Source organism: Aythya marila (genome assembly GCF_965140915.1).
Source record: "Aythya marila genome assembly, chromosome: 3".
Classification (NCBI taxonomy): Eukaryota; Metazoa; Chordata; class Aves; order Anseriformes; family Anatidae; genus Aythya; species Aythya marila.
The window spans coordinates 26776537-26797762 of NC_139044.1; the positions used below are offsets into that span (position 1 = coordinate 26776537).

General features: G+C 38.9%; 1 protein-coding gene across 1 annotated transcript in view; it reads left to right on the forward strand.

Annotated features, from left to right (window-relative positions):
• CHRM3 (cholinergic receptor muscarinic 3) overlaps window positions 1-21226 on the forward strand; it is a 273820-nt gene that overhangs the window by 73405 nt on the left and 179189 nt on the right. The window contains 2 exon segments of the mRNA XM_082756224.1: window positions 6279-6363; window positions 10454-10563. Of these exon segments, the coding sequence (XP_082612350.1) occupies window positions 10535-10563 (29 nt within the window). The 5' untranslated portion in view covers window positions 6279-6363; window positions 10454-10534.

A 21226-nucleotide genomic window follows, 5' to 3' on the forward strand; every position in this document is an offset into this window, starting at 1 on the left:
CTGCTTCCCAGGACGTGGCCAAACACCGCTCGCTGATGGGAAGTAGAGAATAATTTTTTCTCTCTCTGTGCTTCCGCGCGGACTGATTGCTTCTTTTGTCTCTGTTTTTTCCTCCCCCTTCCCTTTCCTTTTAATTAAACCTTTCTTATCTCAAACCTCGAGTTCTCTGTGTTGTATTTTCTCCCCCTTCCTCTTTGAGGAGAGGGGGAGTGAGAGAGCGGTTGTGGTGGAGCTTGGCTGCCCACCTGAGTAAAACCACCACAGCTCCCCCAGGGCTTTGCTGGGGAGATGAAGCCCCTTCTGCAGCATGGTGAGCTGCAGGCAGGCAGGGAGGCTGAATGCTAGCCTTGTGCCCAGGAGAACCACCATTTCTGGGCAGTTTGCAGGCCCAGCCAACCTCAGCTGGACATACAGCTCTGTACACATGCCGTGGTGAGTTTCATGCAGAGCCTCCAATACTGGTGTCAGTCCTCAGGGCCTTGGGGCTCTGCTTTGAGCCTCCTGGGCTGCCCTCGGCTTCATGAACTGCCTCTGCCCTCTTTTGCTGGCTGCCTCTGCATTTATTTAAAAACTATGGCAACAACAGCTGCAAATTAAGAAAATAAAAGCCTCCCACCCTCTTTTTCTTCCTGCCATCCTCTGGATGCTGCAGCTGTCTCCCCTCACACCCCCGTTTCCCATCTCTCTGTGTGGGGTGTCAAACAGGCCTCTCCTTGCAGTGAGGTGACCCCATCAGGAGCACGGTGTACAATGGGAGGAAAAATGGCCTTGCTTTCTCTTGCTTTCAGTTGAAGTGTACAGTGCCAAAAAAAAAGCCTAGAAAAGCACGTGAAGGGGAAAAAAAAAAAAGTTATGTCCATTTTACATCCTGTTGACACTTTTCTGAAAGAAAATGGGAGAAACAGTTCTGTAAATAAGCTAACGCATCCTATCTTATCTATACTGAAAACATGTTTTTAAGTTCTGTACTTTAGCTTTTACTGGGCATTTTATGGAGCAACTGAATGAGGAGTATCCTGATGTCAACCTACGCTGCCACATTTTGAGTCCACAGGATCCTGGGTATTCCCCGAAGTACAAATTTGCCATAGCCATAACATTGTTTCTGAGACTTTGCAAGCAGAAAGCCCATTGACATAGAGACCCGTAGCCCAAATATTTGAACTGGAAAATCAGCCACTGAGAAGAGAGGTTGAGAAGTTGTTTCATTTTAACTGTACAAATATTGCTCTCTCTGGAGCACAAGCATTTGTACCTGTTTCATCTATGAAAAAGGTATTGGGATGAGGAATTTCAAAGGAAGGTATTCCTCTAAAGTCTGTCAAGTACTAAAAACTATGGGTACTCTTTCATTTGTATTTCTAATTCTATTCTAGTATGGTTATTCAGACATCTACCTAAAGTTTATGGTTTGATTATTCCTCCATACATAGCACTTTTGTCCTTGTTTTTTGGAAGCATTTTTAATATTAATAGGTTACTCCTTAGGTCATAGCTTTTATAGTTTTAGCATAAGCCTTTAATCTCACTTTAATGATTTTTGGTTGTAACTTATTCTCATAATTATTACTAATAAATCTACCACATAGCAAAGTACAGTACGTCCTGTAGTATCAGAATTCTTTATCTTATTTGTTTATATCTAATTAGCAGAAAAAATACTGCCCATCTCTTCTTATTTCTAGCAAAAGGACCTTCCTAGACACTGTAATAGCTTTGTGTCTTCCTAGACACGCAGAGGAAGAGTGATGTAGAAGAGGAGCAGTCACATTTGGCTACCAACATCTTGGTCAGGGAAACTGCGTCACTTGTGAGGGAAAGCATTGCTGTTTTTTTTGCTGTCATTGCCTGGGGTTAAGTTACAATAAGGATTATACTAAAACAGAATAGGTTTCAAAAATTGGGTTTTATCACCCCCTATAAAATCAGTAATATAATTTGACTCTCTGGGGTTTGTACAATGTGTACTTATGCCTTAATAACAGAAGACATCTGCTGAACTAATTTGCTCAGCAATTTAGAGAGTTGCGTAGACTGTGAACTGATGGATATTCAGTTAGCTCAGAGCCATTTGAATTTCCTACATTTTATGCATTCTAGCAAAATTACTTGTTCCTTGGCTATTTTGCTATCCTGTATTTTCACAGAGAAATAAATGTGTTAAAACTTACTAACTCTTCTTTGTTCCCATCTCTTGTGACTTCCCTTCTACTTTCAGGAGGCTACTTCCAATGCATTTCTGTTAGTGGTAAGAAGAAAATTTGCTGGCTGTGCCTCTGCCATCTCCACTGTCCTTTGGTCCCTCAGTGAAAATGCTCTGGCAAATGAGCCCATTGGTTCCTTTCCCTAAGAGGCAGAGTCAGTCCTCATCTTAGTTCCTGTATTCTCCACTTTGAGTTTCTGGCCTTCCCTTGTCCCAAGCCTGCAGCTCCGAACAGGTGGCCCCTTAACTGAGAGAGCATTGCTAGCAAGCTTAAGGCAAAAACAACACTTACAGTGTTGGGTAACTCATCCTTGCCAAGTACAAGGTAGGGGAGGTGCAGTACCGCCGCTTTTCAACTTCCTCCCAGCTGGGTTATAAAACATCATTATTTTTTCTCCAGTGCTCTCTGCTGCACCCTTTTAGAAGTGCATGTATGTTTCTGGCTTTAACCTCTAACTGTAAAGTCCCAGAGGGTTTTTGACTGATGCCTGACTGTGCTGTTGTAAGCACGCTGATGCTGGCTGTGTTTCAGCTGGTAGCATGATTTAATAAAAAAGCAGCACCGACTCTGAGTTGAGGGCTCAGTACTGATTTATGGCTAGGCTGCAGAGCAGGACACGAAGTTTTGGGAACATATTTGACTTCCCCATGTGTCTCTGATAGAAAATTACCAGGGAAGTTTCTTACCAGTAATTCTCAAATCTCCATATCTGCAAAATCTTAATGACTTGGCAATAACGGGCTTCTCTGCTCACTGAAGAGTTTTCTTCAGTTTAGAATGTACAGATATGAAGTTCCTTTCCATTCTGAAGTGCTTCTATTTTTTTTTTTAATTTTTCTTACTGTATTTTTGAGGGAGATTCAGCATTTCATACTTGCATCCATCAGTAGAAAACACTGTACAAGATCCGAGGCACCAGACCTTCAGAGCAACTGTGTGCATCATGATGAGGGAAATCATAATGAACATTAGGCAAATGTTACATCAGTAGTTGCCAGGTGAAAACCACTGATGCAACTAGCATGAAGGCCATGAGTGCAACACTTCTATTGATAAGGTTGACACTAACATCAGTGTGTGCACTGCAAATTGGTTAGATATTGTCTGCTTAAATTACCTTTAAATTACTTTATCTTGTAATCTGAAGGCTCTATAGTTGCTCGTTTCCTTCCCCCACCTCTTAAAATTCTGTCTTTGCTCCCAAGAAACCAGGGCCGTTTTCATTAGTTTGTAATCCCAGCTAGGTGTGTGCAGTGGTGTCCAGTGTGCTCTGTACCAGCGGGGAGGAGGAATGACCCTTCTGAGGAAGGTAAAACCAGATGCTGAGCCACCCCCTCACTGTGGAGTTCCAGCCCACATGGCTGCTGTTAGCAAATGTTGAGGACAAGGAGGTGCCACAAAGCTGTTCCAACCTTATTTCTCCCAGGCAGGTTTTATTACGACACACTGTAGGTGATATTTCAAGCTTTATTTTTTTTTCCACAAGTGATGACATGGCTGTCATATTTAGAGGTTTATTGTTAATTATCACCAATTCATTAAGGGATTAGTAACTGTTCTGCGGGCACATGCTGAGCACAACCACATTGCTGCTCTCTCCACATGAGCTGACCAGAGGAGCCGTGTTCTCCTCTCAGACTTCATCTGTGGTCAGTGCTGGGTAAGACTTCATTCCTGGATAAGGAGTCCCTTCAGTCTTGTTTCTTAATGAGCTGTTATTGCTGGCCAATAGAATATCTGTTCAAACCATCAGTTCTGACTTCGCTCCTTACTCTCTTGCTTCAAAGCATTCCTACCTCACACAGACAAAAGGTGAGGAAACAACAGTATGGAAAATATTGGGTTTGGTTTTAACTATGGTGTAGCACTACAGGCTGCACAGGAGCTTCTGTAGTTCCCCCAAATATTACTTGGTTCACAGAAGACGAAGATACAACTGCTTGATTTGCAAAGCAGTGTCAGGGCTGTTCACAGAATTTCAATGTGCTGAGAAGTGGAGTCCTTGGCAGGTGGCATCTCCTTTATCTCCTTTCTGCTGCTGAGGTATTAAAAATATTCAGGGGGGTGGTGCCAAAATAACCATTTTCTGCCAGGTGGAAAATAAATCTAAAACTGCTCCTTTAGCATAAAAAAATGAAATAGGTAGTTGACAGGGGCAGAATACAGCTGTTCTTGACCTCCATCAGCAAGAGCTTAGTTAGAGGCTGAATACTGCTGTGAAAGTCAGTCTTGCAGCATCTGTAGGTCACAGAGAGGATGTGCATGGCAGCACTGGAGAACGAATGTCACATTTTCATTACATATTTGCTCAGAACAGAGCTCTTTCGCAGGAAATACATTAGCCCTATTTCTTTGCCTGATGTCCTGCTAATGGAAGAGAGCGAGTGACAAGGGAAGTTCATGGGTTGATTTAGGAGGAAAGACTTTTTAAAATCACACAGCTTTTTAAAATGCTACTCATTATAATAAAAGCACAGCTTTTTAAAATGCTACTCATGATAGTAAAAGCATAGTTTATTCCCATGCATGTGCATGTAAGAGATGATATTCAGCATCTGCTGATATGAACTGACATGTTGACTCTGCTGTTCTGTGCCCTTGCAGCAGCTTAACAGGTATTTTTCCCACAAACAGCTTAAAAGCCACACAGGCAAATCCCAGCATAGCATTGTGAGGCTTCACGCAGGTGTGAAGCAAATAACCTAAATGAGATGCAAGCTATGGTTTGAATGGGAAGTTAAGAACAAAATGTCCATCCAAATACTGTAATAAATGCTCCGCAGAAATAGATACCGCTAGTGCCTCTGCTGTACAATCCTGCCTATATTTCAAACCACATTGATTCTGTTCACTGGTAATTCATTCTTATTTAGAAATAAATTAAAATGTTTTATAATGTTATATATGTCATGGTATTGAAGCATTGAGGCAGATAGACTTAAATTCATTGCAGTCACTGAATGAGGATGTGGTAAGGTAGGTGATCACTGTGGAAAAAAAGCAATAAAGGATGTAAGGGAAATGTTAACTTCTGCTTCGCGGTCTCATTTTCTCTGCTACAAACATTGCTTACTGTCCAGAGATCCCAGGTGTGTGGGCCTTCCTTCCTGAGATTGAATCGAAAATCTATTGTTTGAAAAGTTATTATCAACCAAATCTTTGAAAACTGAGATTTTTTGAACAATGCATGCTGCCAGATGCACTTTTAATTAACTGTGCTCCTAGTTACAGCTTAATTACATTTTTGGACATTTATTCTTTTTGGAAAATAGCTTTTTAATGGAAAATCATATTCCTTGGCCTCTGAGGAGCAGATTTGTTGTTGGAAGAGTGAGCTGGATTGGTTACACTTTGAAAATAGGTCAGTGGCTAATAGAGTTTGTATAAGGACTAAAAAGCACTTTATCAGCGCTCATTAGGCATTGTGGTTATAAGGTCTCACTGTTAAAACAAACTTGAGGGTTTCAAGCAATAACAGGCTACTCCACGGATCTAAACCATTGCATATTCATAACATAAAACAAAGTTTGATTAAAACAACAGTTACGAGAGTTGCCAGGGGCCAAAATGTGCAGTCATCTGGATATGATCCAGTTTTGTTCATTATAAGGGGACAAATCCAGTTTCTCTTCCTGCTGTGCACAATTAATATATTGTTAGTCTTCAGCGTCTTATAGTAATCAATTGGCATTTAACATGCCATCAATGCAGATCGTGGCATAACAAAACGCAATGAGAGATTTTCACGCAGATAAGGACAATCATATACATAGCAATCAGTTTGAATATCGTCAGTGATTTAAAATGAGCTATGTGTTGAGTGTTTATCATAAAAGCTTCTTAGCAGTCATACACATTTACACAGTGTGTTCTGCTTAGCACAGCATGGAGCTGACAAGGCTGTTGGGTTTTTGTGCTTTCTTTTTGTTAACACTCTACCAGGCAACAACCACGGTTCAATTTAGAAAAGAAAGAAAGGGCATCAACTAGTATGCTTCGACGTAGAGTTACATTTACATAAAATGATCTCCTCTGTGATGCATTCTGATGAGTGAAAATTGATGTATGTTACAGGCAAGTGTGTATTTTGGAGGGATGCATGCTGAGCTCATGAAGCTGCCACAGCACAACAGGCTGCACGGGTGAACTGCTCTTGGAGGTGAGCAGCAAGGGAGCAGGTATGCATGGCCTGGGTGGAAAGAGCAGGAGGGCCTCTGAATGTTATCAGTGTCAGCTGAGCATTTGCAATTAGCTCTTCAAGATTAGTCTTGCAGAGGTTGTGAAATATGCACACTAAACCCGTGGCTTCAGTGCAGGTTGCTTGCTAGAAAAAGGCTTACCCTTAGTGAAATGGCGGCACAGATTTTGATAGAGAAACCTTGCAAACTACTTCTGTCAATAATGATTGTGTCATTCGAAGCAACTTTTCTAATTAATGAAATCAATTGCTAATTCATGTTGCATCTGGATGCTTACATGGCTGCATAAGACAGTGAAGAAATTACCCTTTTCTAGAAGTGTTTTTTCAGAGGCAGCAGCAAGGCATAGGCATGCTGTAAAAGTGGCTCCAAGTGAAACCAAGCTTCAAATCTTTGACCCCAGACTTGGAGACTATCTTTTTGCATTTCTCTGCCCTTAAAACTGGAGCATGCTGCCTGTCCTGTTGGAGGGGCTGGTACCAGCCCCTACTCCAGCCATGGGGCTGACTGCATGGTGCCAGTGTGCAGGGAGTGTGCTCTTCCCCCGTGGCTGTGTGCACCCAGAGCTGCAACCAGGTGCTGTGTGGCTATTGGGAAGATGCAAGTAGACCCTCGCTGTGCTATCTATGTGCTGGCTGGCAGCAGGCCATGACTGGCTACAGCGACCAGATTTGTAATTGCTGGCATTTTGGACGTTTGGGGGTTTAGTTCCCTTTTTTTCTTAAAAACAAAAAAAAACAACAACAAAACACCTGCGTAAAATATTATTATTGTTGTAAAACTAAGTAAGTTACTGCAGTGAAGTAGTCTCAGAGTTTAGTAACTTTAATGTTTAGTAGCATCTTTAGAAAGCTTCTGTACTGAGAATACTACCTTATTTGTTCATGCGCATCCAAATAATGGTGCTCATCCTTGTAAGGATGAGTATCCTTTCTTTCATATTCTTATGGTATATGAAATCATGAAAGTCCTTTTACGCTATTTAATTTTATGACAGTCAGAATAACAGAGGAATGCCGAAACTTCCATCATTTCAGTTTTGTAAATGTCTTCTTGAAGGATAAAGGCAGTCAGCAGACTGTATAAACACCATTTTTAGCTTTAAGTTGGTCACTAAAGCATCCATAAGAGCAGCTTGTTCATCTAGCCCTGCAAATCTTCCCACCTGCATGACAAAGGCCTCAATAATATGATTAAATGATGCTTAGGGGCCTCTGTTAAAATGTTTTAGTGACTTTGCACTTCATAGCAGTGAGTTAGCTCTGTCATATTTGAGATGCAGGGACTGATCACATGAACATTACTACCGCATCGAAGTACAGCCATGCGCTTACGACAAGTCACAATGGTGTAATTATTAAAGAAGGTGCAATTATTCAGGAAGATAATGGGACTGTCGTTGTCTGGCTGGACCCTGTTCGTTTTGCAGTCTGCTTTCTGTGTCCTACAGCTCCTCACATTGTGAAAACGTGAAGTTTGTGAAAACGGGGGGGGAAGATGCTGCTCTAGTGGAGAGCAGAGCAAAAAAGACTTTTGGAGTTGTTGCATGAATGCTTTATCGTTTAAAGGAAAGAAAAGAGAAAGAGGACAGATGTCTCCTTGCAGTGCTTTTTAAAAAAAAAAAAAAAAAAATTATTTTTGTTGTTGTTTGTTTTGGTACTTTAATCACCTGATGTCTAATCCTGTCCAAGAAGGTTGCATTTAAGGGGAACATCTGATTACCCCATTGCTCACCTCTTTGTATTGGCAAGGCCAGGCTGGTGCCCTTTCACAAGTTCAGAGTTGGAAACGGTGAAAAGGAAGACCCCGACTGACTGTGTCAAATGTTCCACGTTTTATTTGAATTTAATTGCCTTTACTTAGCTGTAAAACTTAGAGCTTTCTTCTGTGTAGTACGTTGGCATGTTATAACAAAGCTGTGAACTTGCAACACTGTGTTAAAATACCCTTGTACACATAGAAATGCTGTCTTTGGAGGTGCAATATTTCTCAAAACAAGGGCATGAGCGTGTTTGGGTAGACACAGAGCCAGGCTAAGCCTTTCCTCTATGCCTGCCTGCCCACACACTACCTGTTCCTCACACCAGCGCTGCTGGTTTTGTAGCCAGTGAGGCTACAAAATGGGTGGGGAGGCAGGTCTTGCTCAGGGAATAAAACATTCCCCAATTCCCAGTCCCTTGTGCTGAAAAGACAGCGGGCACACAAGAAGCATGAGCTCTGTAAGTAGCCTGGTGAAGGGTCTGCTTAAAGTTGTAGAGAGTCTGTAGAAAGCCCGGCCGTGGTTGAAGATACGGAGTTTTATCCTTTGAAAGAGCCTTAGAAAATGAATGCAGGAAAGTATTTATTTAGAAGAATATGCACATCAACAATGATTGGATGGGACTGTAATGTCTTCCTAAGCGTTCTTGTTTTGATTTTCACAGAAGTCTCCATGGTGATAAAATATTCTCATGTTAATGTCAATTACAAATTTATTTCCATTTTAAAATAAATCTGGGTAAGAAGACTTGGTTGTAGTAAATCTGTGTGGTGACATTTTCTACCCATTCAATTTTCAAAATTTTCTGTATGGCTTGGAAGAGCCTGTAATTCCAAGTTTCTAAACAGGTTTCAAGAGAAGAAAAGCAGCCCAGAAGGGTGAAGTGTTTGGAGGGGTCATGCAGCTGCCCTCCAGCTATTAACAGAGTTTAGTTGTAGGGGGCAAAAGGAAGATGTAGTTGATGCAGACGAAAACAATCTGTGGAAAATAGTCAGAAAATTACACTCATTTTACTTAAGCTTTTCCCTTTAAAGGTGAAAAGAAAATCAATTTGATAGTTTTAAAGATCTGCACAGTTCCATGGAAAACATAAAACCCCACTTGAAAGAGTTTTTGAAATCTCATTCTGTATCTGATTAAAAGTGTATTTTGGACCCCCTGTTTTCAAAATGTTCTGTGAAAGACCAACCACAGTGTTCTGATCACACACTCACTTTAGCCTTGACTTTATTTTAACCTCAGTTTTGAAATAAAATACAATTGAAATAAAAAGCCTCTTTGGAGAGAAAATCCTGAAATCTGAAAATAATTAAATGGGATGCTTCAAAACGTGAAACCTTTCATGTGTTTTTGACTGTGAGTGAAAAAAATCCCAAATTTGTCAAATTTCTGGGTCACTGTTTCTGCTGCACCTCCTTCAGTGCAGCATGGAAGAAGGGTTCTTTAAAGGTATTTTTCAAGCCACTCTACTAAGGATTTTTTTTTGGAAAAGTGGGATTATGTCGGCATCACATGTTATTCATTGAACCCCATCAGCTATATCTCAGCTGTACAGCTACTTGGCTTAGAGCCCACCTCTCCAGCTTTACAGCACATCAGCTGGACTGAAAAATACAGCTCCAGATCAGATCCTCCAATGAGCTTCACATTGCTCTGGCATTCATGTGTAGTGAAACAGAATTGGGATGAATACAATGTTGCTGTTGATAGAATATGAGTGCTCCTTGCTTGGTGTGTGCTCCTTACCCAAGTTCAGCAGCGTGCTGAATGTTAGGCGAAGTGTGGGCATCATCAGTCTCCTGTCAGCACGTGTGCCAGCCCCAGTCAGGCAACTAAGCCGCTGCTCTGCTCTTCCCTACACTTAGTTAATTTGTGTGTGTGCAGTTTGTGCTTTGGCGCAGTTCGGCAATGCAAATTCCTGCTTAAAAACACAAAAAGGAAAATAAAGTAGTTAGCTCTCGCAACCATTGATTTGAGTAAAAATGCATAAAACCATTATCATAAAACAACAATGAATAAATAATCTGAATCTTGAAAAGTCTGAAAGCTGAAAAACCTTCAAAAGTACTGTGGATGAAATATCTGAGCAAAAAATGTTGCAATGATGTCAAGAGAAGCTACTAAGCTACTGCTGGATCATGATGGTGTGCAGCAGACTTTTTCTGTCTTTAAAAGTATGTTTTAAAAAGCAGTGAAATGGATAATTTTGTTTTAAATAAGGAACACTGTTTTCACTATTTCATTGTTATGATTTTGTGGTGGTTTTTTTTTTTTTTTTTTTTTTTTTTTAGATCTTGGTTGTTATGGCAAAATCTTTCAGCAGTGCGTGGTATGATGGGCTACAGGTTGGATGATCTACAGTCATCTGAAACATGATAAATACTTCTCTTCCTTGTCCATGGTGAGTTTTGTTCCAGTATTACATACACCTATTAAATACTTGACATTTACTTCAGAAAAGCTGCACTGGGTGGTACTCACATTGCTTTCACATGGACTAGCCTAGCATTGTTTATTTACAGTATGCATAGAAAGCAGAGCGTTAACTGTTTGAGGATATTTTAAAAAGCTGAACTTTAAAAAAAGAGCCGTACAAAAATGTTTCACTTTTTAGATGATTTTGGAGCTGTGCAAACATCCTTATACGCACCTTGAAATGCTCTCTCTCCCTTCAGCTTGAAAGCGTCTTTATCTCAATGTGTAGTATTTTAGGTCAAATTAGATTCAAGCTGAATTGAATGCTCTTTTTTGCTATCAGGCATATCACAATGTATTCTATGTATTAAAAATAAACGAACAAACAAACAAAAAAAACACAACACAACACCACCAAAAACCTTCTCTGTAGCTATGTTACAAATACAGTTCAAAACACAAAAAATAAGTTGGAGAACATATTTTCTCCAGGAGTTTTCAGTTTTATTTTTGAACTGTCTGTATTTTGTGCTTACAATTACTCTGCTTGTAGTATTTATGAGCAATGTTAAGTATTGTATAAACAACAATATTAAAAGCAAGGCTCCTCATAGTATAACTGAACTATCCCTTCTGATTTACACAGTGTCCAGACATGCAATAATGAGATCCAAGGCACTAGTTGTTCATTTGGCTAAACACAAGTTCAACATTGACAAACCAAATTTGGATATCAAAATGTTCCACTGACTGCTCTTTAATACACCAGAAATAGCAGCCCAGTCTCCTGCCCAAGTATCAGGTTAAGCATTTGAGGTTAAAGTTCTATCTGTCTCCCTCTTCTCCCTTTTGAGGGTTTTGACTAGGCTCTTACTGCAAAGTTTGTTTGAGATTGGTACTGAATTTTCAGGAATAGCTGAATAACTTTTCTTAAAATCTGTAAAAGTTTCTTACCCTAAGTCTGTGGCTAGGGTTGAAGTTAAAAGAAAAGATCTGACACTGCCTGCATGAAATGTATCCCTCCTTTTCTACTCCTGTTCTAGATTTCAGAGTCCTTAAAAGTATGCAGAAGTAGGGAGAAAAGCAGAGATGCAAGCTGTGAGAACAGAAGAGGGAAATTAATGGCATTAGTCAAAGCCATTCTTATGATATGCTTAAGTACTGTAATGAAGTGACACAGAGGCAATACAGTTTCCAGAGATGTGTTTACACTTGATAATGGAAAGACATGTTTAAATATCCTGTATAAATGGATAGGGATATTTGCCAACGAAACTGGTTACTGTTATTTTTGGTGGAAGTAAGTTATTTACACAGTGAAATGGCCAGATACATAGCACGCCTTTTTCATCCTTTGGAAGGCATCTTCCGCCTGCCTCTCTTACAGTTTCAGCTGGCTTTGCATTTCAAATGACATGTCTCCCAGGTACTAACCATACCACTCTGACACCGGAGAACCAGATAAATAGAAAGGAAAACATCACCTCACTTGTTCCTACCGGCAAATTATTGGGGGGGGGAGGAAAAGCGGATACTGTTTGATGGGTTATCTAGCACCTGTTGATTCTGAGAAGCAGTTCCCCGGGTATTCATCAAGTTCTGCATTGTTCCCTAACCAGGCTTTTTATTTGTCGAATTAGCTGATTTGCTTCAAAGACTTGACCTTTTCGTTTCTCCTTTTACTTATCAGCAATGTGCCATGCATTTCTGAGTCTGTTTTTGCATCCTGAATGTGCACTGATTCATGATGAAATAAGGGCTTTGTGATAGGTCTGCTGGAAGGACTAAGTTCTTTAAACAGAGAAAAGGATGTCTGTCCTGTATGTGCAAACAGGATTTGGTCTCCTTTTCCAGAGGTCTGCCACACCACATTATATTGCAGCTGCTCTCTGTGTCCACCAACATGAGAACAGAATACAGTCTACAGTGTTTCCTTCATGACCAAACAACCAAAAAAAAATAAAATAGCGATGCAGTCTTAAGTTCCTGCTTACATTCTTGCTTAAGAAATGTCATTTTACGATTTTTAAAAAAAAGGGGGGGGGACACAAACAAAAAATCCCTGCTGCTTGCTTTGGCAGTCTGTTCATCAAGATCACTTCTCTTTGCAGTCATACCCTTCAAGCAAAGAGAGGATGTGTGCGAAGGGTGTCTTGGTCTCCCTCTCACTGTCACGCCCACTAAAGTAGGTTCTCAAAAGCCCAGAAACTTAGCCCAGAGATTCCCTCTAACCAGGTTAAATCTAAGGTAAGCATCAGAAAGTAAACTGAACATCGCCACACGTGACATGAATCCTAGAGGATTTTGTACCACTACTAACTAGAGTAGCTTGAGGAATGTTATTCTGAGATTAAGTAGTCCTTATTTGTTGAATTCAAACCCTACAGGAGAAGAAGGAATATTCAAATTAATAGACATTTAATAGACATTTAGAATCTGTAAAATAACAAAGATAATAATAGTAGTTCCAGTTTGCTCCAGAATCTCATACTCCAGTAGCTAGATCAGGTAAACCTACTGCAGAAAAATACATTAAGCTGATGAAGTCAGGCTTTTAGAGGAGGTGGTGAGATAACAAAAAGTTACTTGAAAATGAAATGGAAAGACTTATAAGTACTGGACATACAAAATTATGCATCAGCATCTAGTTATTGACTGTCCACTGTAACTTCATTTTGCATTAGATGAGCTGATAACAATTTTGGCTTTTTTTTTTTTTTTTGTGGCTGAAAAGTACAATTAGCTCTTCTGAGATTAAAAACTAACAAAAAAAATCAAACAATCTCAACTGCCTCCTGTATATTGAGAAGTTTCACATGGTATTTTAATATTTAAAGGTTTTTTTTAATACTGAATATGTGAAGTCAGCACAGGAGGACAAAAAAGCTGTGAAGAACAGATGTCAGGTGCTGTTTAGGAGACATTTATGATAATTAAAAAGAGAATATATAAAACATTAAAGGTCAGGACATCTACAAACAAGATAAGTAGATCAGACCATATGTTAAGTTGTAAGAATTACCAGGGAATTTTAAGTACATAGTCTCACCAACTTACTTGGAAGGCGCTCTGAAAATAAGCATAGGAAACTCAATAAAAAAAACTGTGTTAGATACCCCGAAGTCCAAAGACCTATCAGCTGTATTTTGGAGTGTTAAATAACATAGACAACAACTTGTAGGGACATCAGCAACTGCTCAGTGGTGTTACAGTTCTATTACCAGACTTAAAAACTACCTCCCCAAAAACAAACAAAACAAAACAAACAAAAAAAAGAAACAAAACAAACAAACAAACAAACAACAACAACAACAACAAAATACAAAATACCAAATACTAAACTGGCAACAACAAAACATGGAAAAGGCCTAGCCCTGGATCTTGATTTCAGATGCAGTTCTCAGCTCAAAACAATTTATGGCAAGAAGCATATTAAAACCTCCTATACCAACACTAAGTAATTGAAAGCTTGGGTTTTGGATATTTCTGCTTCTGAACTCTAGTTTCAGCATCTCTGTGCTGATAGCTCTTTGCAGTTCAAAGTGTTGTAACTGAAGTAACGTGTTCCGTTTCAACTGCAAATCATTAATAGTAAGTATTAAAAACAATCATTTTTTGTTATTTCCATTGCTTTCTTCTTGTGGAAATGCAGTGTTCTGTAGACTGATTTTGGTTGGGGCATTACTCCATCAGTGCTCACAAAGATGTATTCACTGAATCTGGATCTGTCCTCTCTGCCAGACCAAACTTCTAGCTGGGCTTTATGAATGCTTCATGGGCTTCGTTTGGATGCCAGAATAAATGACTTAACTGGTACATGGAAGGAATCAAAATGAAGCATGCATTGTTTATTGTAGTAATTACAATCTTACTGAGATACAACCTGAACTGAGATGCCTGCAGCTAATAAACAGAAACAAATGAATAATTGTTAGCATTGACTTGAAAATTTCTGGTTCTGGTGAATATGAACTAGGTTTTTAATGTTGTGCCAATACGTTCAAATAAAGTTAGGATTCCCCTTTATCCTTTTCCTTTCATTTTCCCACACTCTTGTGTACTTCATTACCAAGCTGATACTGTGATCCAGAAGGACTGCCCTATAAAGAGTCTTCTGCCAAAGCAGCTTCAAAAACCACAGAGAAACTAACCTCAAAGTTAGTTATTGGTTAAGGCAGTTCAGTAACCTGGCGATCTGCTGTCTACTAAGGGTTTTCTATTGGTAAGGAATCTCAACTAATGATTCTCTGTCAGTGTGTCCTGACTGATACGCTAGCCAGTGGAGCAGTGCATCATCTTATTTCCTCTTAAATAGGGTCCCAGTCTTAGGAATATGATAAGATTTGGCTTTAAATTTAATGTTGCAACAAATTGCTATATCTGCGTGGAAATAGTGAAATATATTCAATTTCTCTAGGTTTGCATCTGTGTTTAGTTCTCTTCTGAATTAATGCTAGGTAAGTAGCTCCATGCGATTTTTGCATTAAAAAAAAAGAAAAAAAAGTAAATGAGTGAAGCTGCTTGGAAAGAGAAGAGGCAGCATGGTAATGCTACTGTTGTGTTTAAATTCTATAATGTTTAACTGCACCAGGCTCTTAAAGTGCTTATTTTAAAGTTCCAGCAAACTTGCATGAAAACATATCCAGTGAATTAATAAATATTTTTTAGCCTTTCTACCGTGCTATAAAGGATATTTTAAGAGAGAGAAAATGGCTGCCATTGCATTATTATTCTACAAAAGACCAAGGTCTTGCCAATTTTATTGGGGTAAAAAAGGCATATGTAAAAACTAGCAAAATGATTGTTTTTGTCCTTAGAATGATATTCTAGATTTTCCCCTTAAACAGTGATATAAGAATATTCTACATGTACTGCACAGCTGTTTTTTAATTTTATATATATTTTTATTTATTTTTCTGCTTTGAAGGTAAAGTTTCCAGTGGAAAACCAAGACACAGTACAGAACTATCCAGCCCCCATTATCAGTTTTCTAGGGAAGGATCCTGGAAAGCTGGAAGTGTTTTAGATGGCGTATGACCTAGGAGAGCAGTATCCATGGGGAACTGCCTTTGGTGCCTTAGCATGGGTTCCTCCCATCCAAGTTAAACCATGCCAAGCTGCAGTGAAGTAGTGCAACAAACTCAGATCTTTTGGAAGGGAGAGATGGCTTTACTTTAATCTCAGATCAAGTTGACTTTACCCATTTGTGTCCTCACACTAGCACGCTCACAATGCTAGAAGGTGTGTCCACATGATCTGACTAGCATCACTTTTGTGTAGGCTTGGATTTTTCTTGATTAGTGCTGACAAACGAGTTTTGGGGAAGGTCTTTTATATGACAGGACCCAGTGGTCACTATATTTTAATCATTTGCCTCAGACTTACTTACTTCAACCTCTGAATTTAAGGCTTCTGTGCTTGTGTTGCCATTTCTCAGGACAGCTGGGCTGGCAGGAGGGGGCACTTGGTGTCACCAAGTGTGGCATCTCCCTTACTGCATGCTTACACTTCTGGCCCACAGCAGCCTGTTCTAGAGCATAACTAATTTCATCTTTGGGAGTTTATGGGGTATTCAATATTTTGGGGTAGTATACCTAGGGCATATACCTTGGGACAGTTTTGGATACCTAGCTTGAGAATAAGTGCTAAGTGTTTACCATGAAAATTTAGAACCTTTAAGTTTCCCAGGATTAAGTACTCAAATATGTATATAGAAAATGGAATTATGTTTCTTCTTAACAGAACCTGGGAATCTGCATAGTCTGGTGGGCATTTTCATTGCACTGGAGTCAGACAGTGCTTCCTGCATCCCTGAGAAGCCCAAGATTGGTAACTTCCAGAGGTCCTCACAGAAAGGTTTCAATAAGGACTTCTAGGGAGGGAAGACAAACAAACAAAGGCCAAAGAAGGTTTACTGCTTAGAGCAATGATCTTTTTTTTTTTTTTTTTTTGTTCTTTTGTAGTTAGAAGGCAAAGTTCCTTTCTGCTTATTGTTTGGAGGTTTATATTACATAAATATGTGTGTTGGAACTAGAATTTTATATGAGCATAATTCTGAAATAAACAAGTTAACATTGAGATGTTTAAAAGCTGTGTGGCCTCAACTTTGGGAGAAGAAAGTTGTCCTTTGGATAAATAAGAGAGATAAATAAATAAATTAAAAAGCCTGACAGCAAAAATATATTTCAGGCCATCTAAATAATTGGAATACTCATGAGTAATTAGAGACAGCAGTTGGCTGTCAGGCCCATGGGCAGTCTCCGCCCACCCCAGGTGTGAACATCACCCACCTAGGTGGCTCTGCCCTTTCTATAGGCAGATTCCCATCTCCTCCGCTCCCATCCCCTCTTCCACTTGGCTTTTTCTATGCTACAGACCCCCTCCCTGGTCACTTCTTGAGGAATGTCATCAGGTTTCTGTTGGCTCCAACCTCGGGTGAGTAAGTCTGGCTGGAGGCTCTTCTGCCAGCCACAGCAGCACTCCAGCGCTCCCCTGACTTGGTGCAAATAGGCAGCAGACACTGGCACCGAGCAGGTCACTGATGGAGCTGCTGAGCAACACAAGCCACCCTAATTTACCTCTGTAAAGAGATATGGGTTTGTTTTTCACTTTCACTCTATTTCTATTATTATTTGTAACATATTGATGTTACCCTGTACCCAACATACTGTGTTACCCAACAGCAGGGAACTATTATAAGGTCCTGTGCCAGAATTAAACATATAATCATTTTGAGACTCAACCAAAAAGTAGCTTTGCAAAGCACAATTTAGAAAAAAAAAATCAGGTAAGAATCACAACAAAAAAAAAATCAGGTAAGAATAATTGCAGCTGTGTGACTTCCCACTGATCAAATGCATATATTTCCTATATCTCCTCTCACTTTAATTATGCTCTTTTAGCTGGCATTAGCAATAGTAGAAATAGGGAAAAGAGAAAACACTGGTTGAAAAGACACAGCTTTTGAAAAGCAATTTACATATTTCAGCTAAGAGAAACAAAATCTAAGGCTTTGAAAGGACTAATGAAGTGCTTGAGAAGGGGAGGAATGAGTTTCATAAGTTTAATTCATGCTGTTGTGGCAGGCATCCACAGTTCAATTCTGCATTAATTGCTTTTAGATGAGCTCTGCATTAAATCTGAATAAATTTATTTAGAGATTTATATGATTTTTTTTTTAAACTGTTGTCAATAAGAGCATGTAGATATTGTCAACCTATTACCTTAAACAGAAATATCTCATTGAGATCAGAACTGCTGCTAGAAAACTAGATCAGTACAGATTTTTAAAAGTAAAACAGTCATACTTTCTGATAGAATAACTACTGTTCATAGGTAATTTTCCCTTTTACAGACTCCCTGGTTACACTGAAATGTTACTGGATACCCTTCTTTGTCAGAAAATTAACGTAGTAGAAGTAAAGCAGCATAAAATCTTCAAAACCTTAAGGACCTTGTCTTTTGTGGATTTGCTTTTGATAAAAGCAACTTAATCTTTAATATTCTTTTCTGTTAAAGTTTAACTTCTGATTTTCATAAAACTATGTAACACTTCTCTTTATCAGCTTTCCTCTCATTTTATTTCCCTTTATATTATACTGTTTTCTACAGCTTTATGTAATCATGTCTTACGAATGCATTTTCTGTGCATTAAGTGCATTTTAGGGTGGTTTGCAGCAGCTCATTTGGGCTAAATTTTTTGTGGGTAAGCCATTCTTTTGGAGAATTTTATTTTTTGTTCTAAATTATTTGCTGAAATGCTGCTGTGAATAGAATTGATAAAAGTAGTTCTTTGTCATGATGACATATTAAGGAAATAATAATTTAGATACATCAGGATACTGGTTTTGAATAATGGGCACCACTGGCTTAGTGAGACATGATATTTATTCTAAGCATTGTTATATGCTATTAATGTTAATTTGCTGGATGTCATTAACTGATGTCTTTTTTGGGGAATACACATATATAGATGTGCACTCATAAACAAAAGAAAATAAATTATCCAGAAACACTTCAAAAAAGGAGTGGTTCAGGGGAAAAGAAATGATCATCCTCTTTGTGAGAGATGAGCAAACCTGGAAAGTAATTTCTCTCCTTTAAAATAAAACCTGCACCATTTTTTAAATGGCATGCTTTATCTGTGTTCTGAATCCATTACTGTGCATCTCTGATTACGCAGATCTTGACGTATTCAAGATCTTGAAGTATTCAAGAGTTGTATTCATCTGGTGTCTCTCAATTGTCAATAGAGAGAGGCAGGCGACTCCAAGAGGCAGTTCTTCTCTTATATCTGTCTTAGATACTTATCTTAGAAGAGGATATATTATCCTCTGGAGCTGACTGTGTATGCAATATTGTTATTTCCTATTTTAAAAACAGGCCAAGATAAGCATGAAGAGCTCCATGCTTCCTATAGTTCTCTTTATTTTGTTGGAGCTATGGCAATTGCGGCTCTTGAGCTACTGCGCTTGTTCAAATGGCTCTGCATTTTAAGTGCACAAAGGCTCTCTGTGAACGGTAGAATCTTTCTGGCTGGGAGATACAATACTTTAACCACTGTTATTATGTGGCACAATAAAAATGAAAGTCTTCAATTATACCAGCACTTAAACCAAATCAGTGTTGTTCTTCAGATCTTTTGTTTGCCTGATGGTTTGACATTCATAGCAATAACAGGCTTGCAGTGCTGTATTCTACCTGCTTCCCTTCCATATATAAACATAACGTTAAATTTATTAAAAATAGGAGGTTGCAAAAAATAGTGTCTGGAGAAGCAAGACTTTTAGAACCATCTCCTGCTTTTTCTATTTGTTACAGGAAAAATGCAATGTGTATCAATAATATTCATTTAATTAGCTTGTACAATATAATTTCTCTATTTTTTTCTGGTTTGCACAAACTTGCACTGCTCATCGTCTTTCATGTTAACTATGCTAGCTGAACTCCTAAAAACAAACAAACAAACAAACAAAAAAAAAAACACCTTTGCCTCTGTTAGGCATCTTTTGCACAGCCAACTTAAACAGGAACAACTGTAAAAATAAAATGGTGCTTCAGTGTAGTGCCACATTAGTCTTGTCTATGTTTATTCGTTGTGGTAGCTTTTTAGCTTTTTTCCAAATATTTGTTAATTCTAGTATCTTCACTCTCCCTCTGGTGAGAGCAATACTAATTTTAATGTGTTCATTCATCTAGTTTTCCATGGATTAGACATTCTTCATTTCCTCTCCTACGTAAAATGAATGTAGTGGTGCTCTGTTAAGTAGTCAGTGTTTCACGACAGCGGTGTGGATGTTTTAGTGGTATAGAAATTATTTCCCATTGGAGAATATATAGCTTTTTTCAGGACCTACGGTCTGAGTTTCATCGCCAGCCAAGTGAAGTTAATGGGTTGACTCTGCATTATGCAGGACCTTCTTGTATAGTGCTAATTAATCAGTGCCATGCATTAAAGCTGAAACCTTTTGGATGAGAAGTAACAGCAAGACTTCAACCATTTGTACTAATAAAAGAGAAAGTGCCATTTGGGGTTACCCTGACCAGATTTCAGCTTGTATTACATCCTGCATAATAACCTTCTTACTACATTTCAGTGCCATAGTCTGCTGGTCTTTAATTCTTTCTCTAAGCTATATTGTGGTTTGGCACAGCTGAGCCCCTCCTGTGTTGCCTCCTTCAGGTGGCTTCACTTCAAAAGCCTGGAAAAGATCATTCCACGTAGAAACAGGTAGCACTGCAGTAACATAGGAGAGGTGTTTAAAGTTTGGTCTGCTTTTGCTGCCCGAAAGATTGTTGATATTTTGGCTTTGCTACATGAGTGGTAGGAGAGAACATTTTCCGTTTAAGAAAAGCATGAAATTGCCAAGTTTGACAGTCTATAAAACAGCTATCAAAGAGCAGTTGAAGACTTTCAAAAGAAGATTTGTGGGTGTGATTATGCTCGGGGGAGAGGGAAAAGAAATGAGGGATCTGCTGCAAAGAGGCAAATCCTGTGAGGACTGAGGCATCAGACAAGCTTTCCAACAAGAGCCTGGAGCATTATTGTGTGCAGCAGGTGATGCCAATGAGTCTGAAAAGCTCAGATTAAATGAATGCAGGTGTTGGTGTTAGAAAATCATGTCTCAAAAGAATAGTGCTAGTTACCGTCAAGGGATTGTTCTTGCCAAAAGAAGTTTGGAGGTAGTTTAAATTGCAGCGCAACTTGACTTTGTGTTAGCTCCAAGCAAGGTCATAAAAATAGTCATGCATATGATTTAGTTCTGCACGTGAGTCAGCTCTGGAGCAGGAATACTCTTAGATTTCTTTTGTTTGGAAAATTTACATGCTTGAGACATTTCAAGCCCAGGCTCACCATTTTGTTAAAGTTCTAGTACAAATTTTTGAAACCAGGAGGAGAAAATATTCAAAATAGATTTATAACAATCAGTTTCATGACAATCTTGTCGTTTTTCTGTAATGGGCACAATAAGGAAGAACAGCTCTTGAAAATAAAACAATAGATATAAACATGCAGTGTAGGTTGAGGGCACTATAAAATCTTTTTTTTTTTTTCAGTATTTTTCCAGTACATTAACATTTTGTGTAAGTTAGAAGGATTATTCTTAAAAAAAAAAAAAAAAAAAAAAAAAAAGTGTTCTTGCAGTATT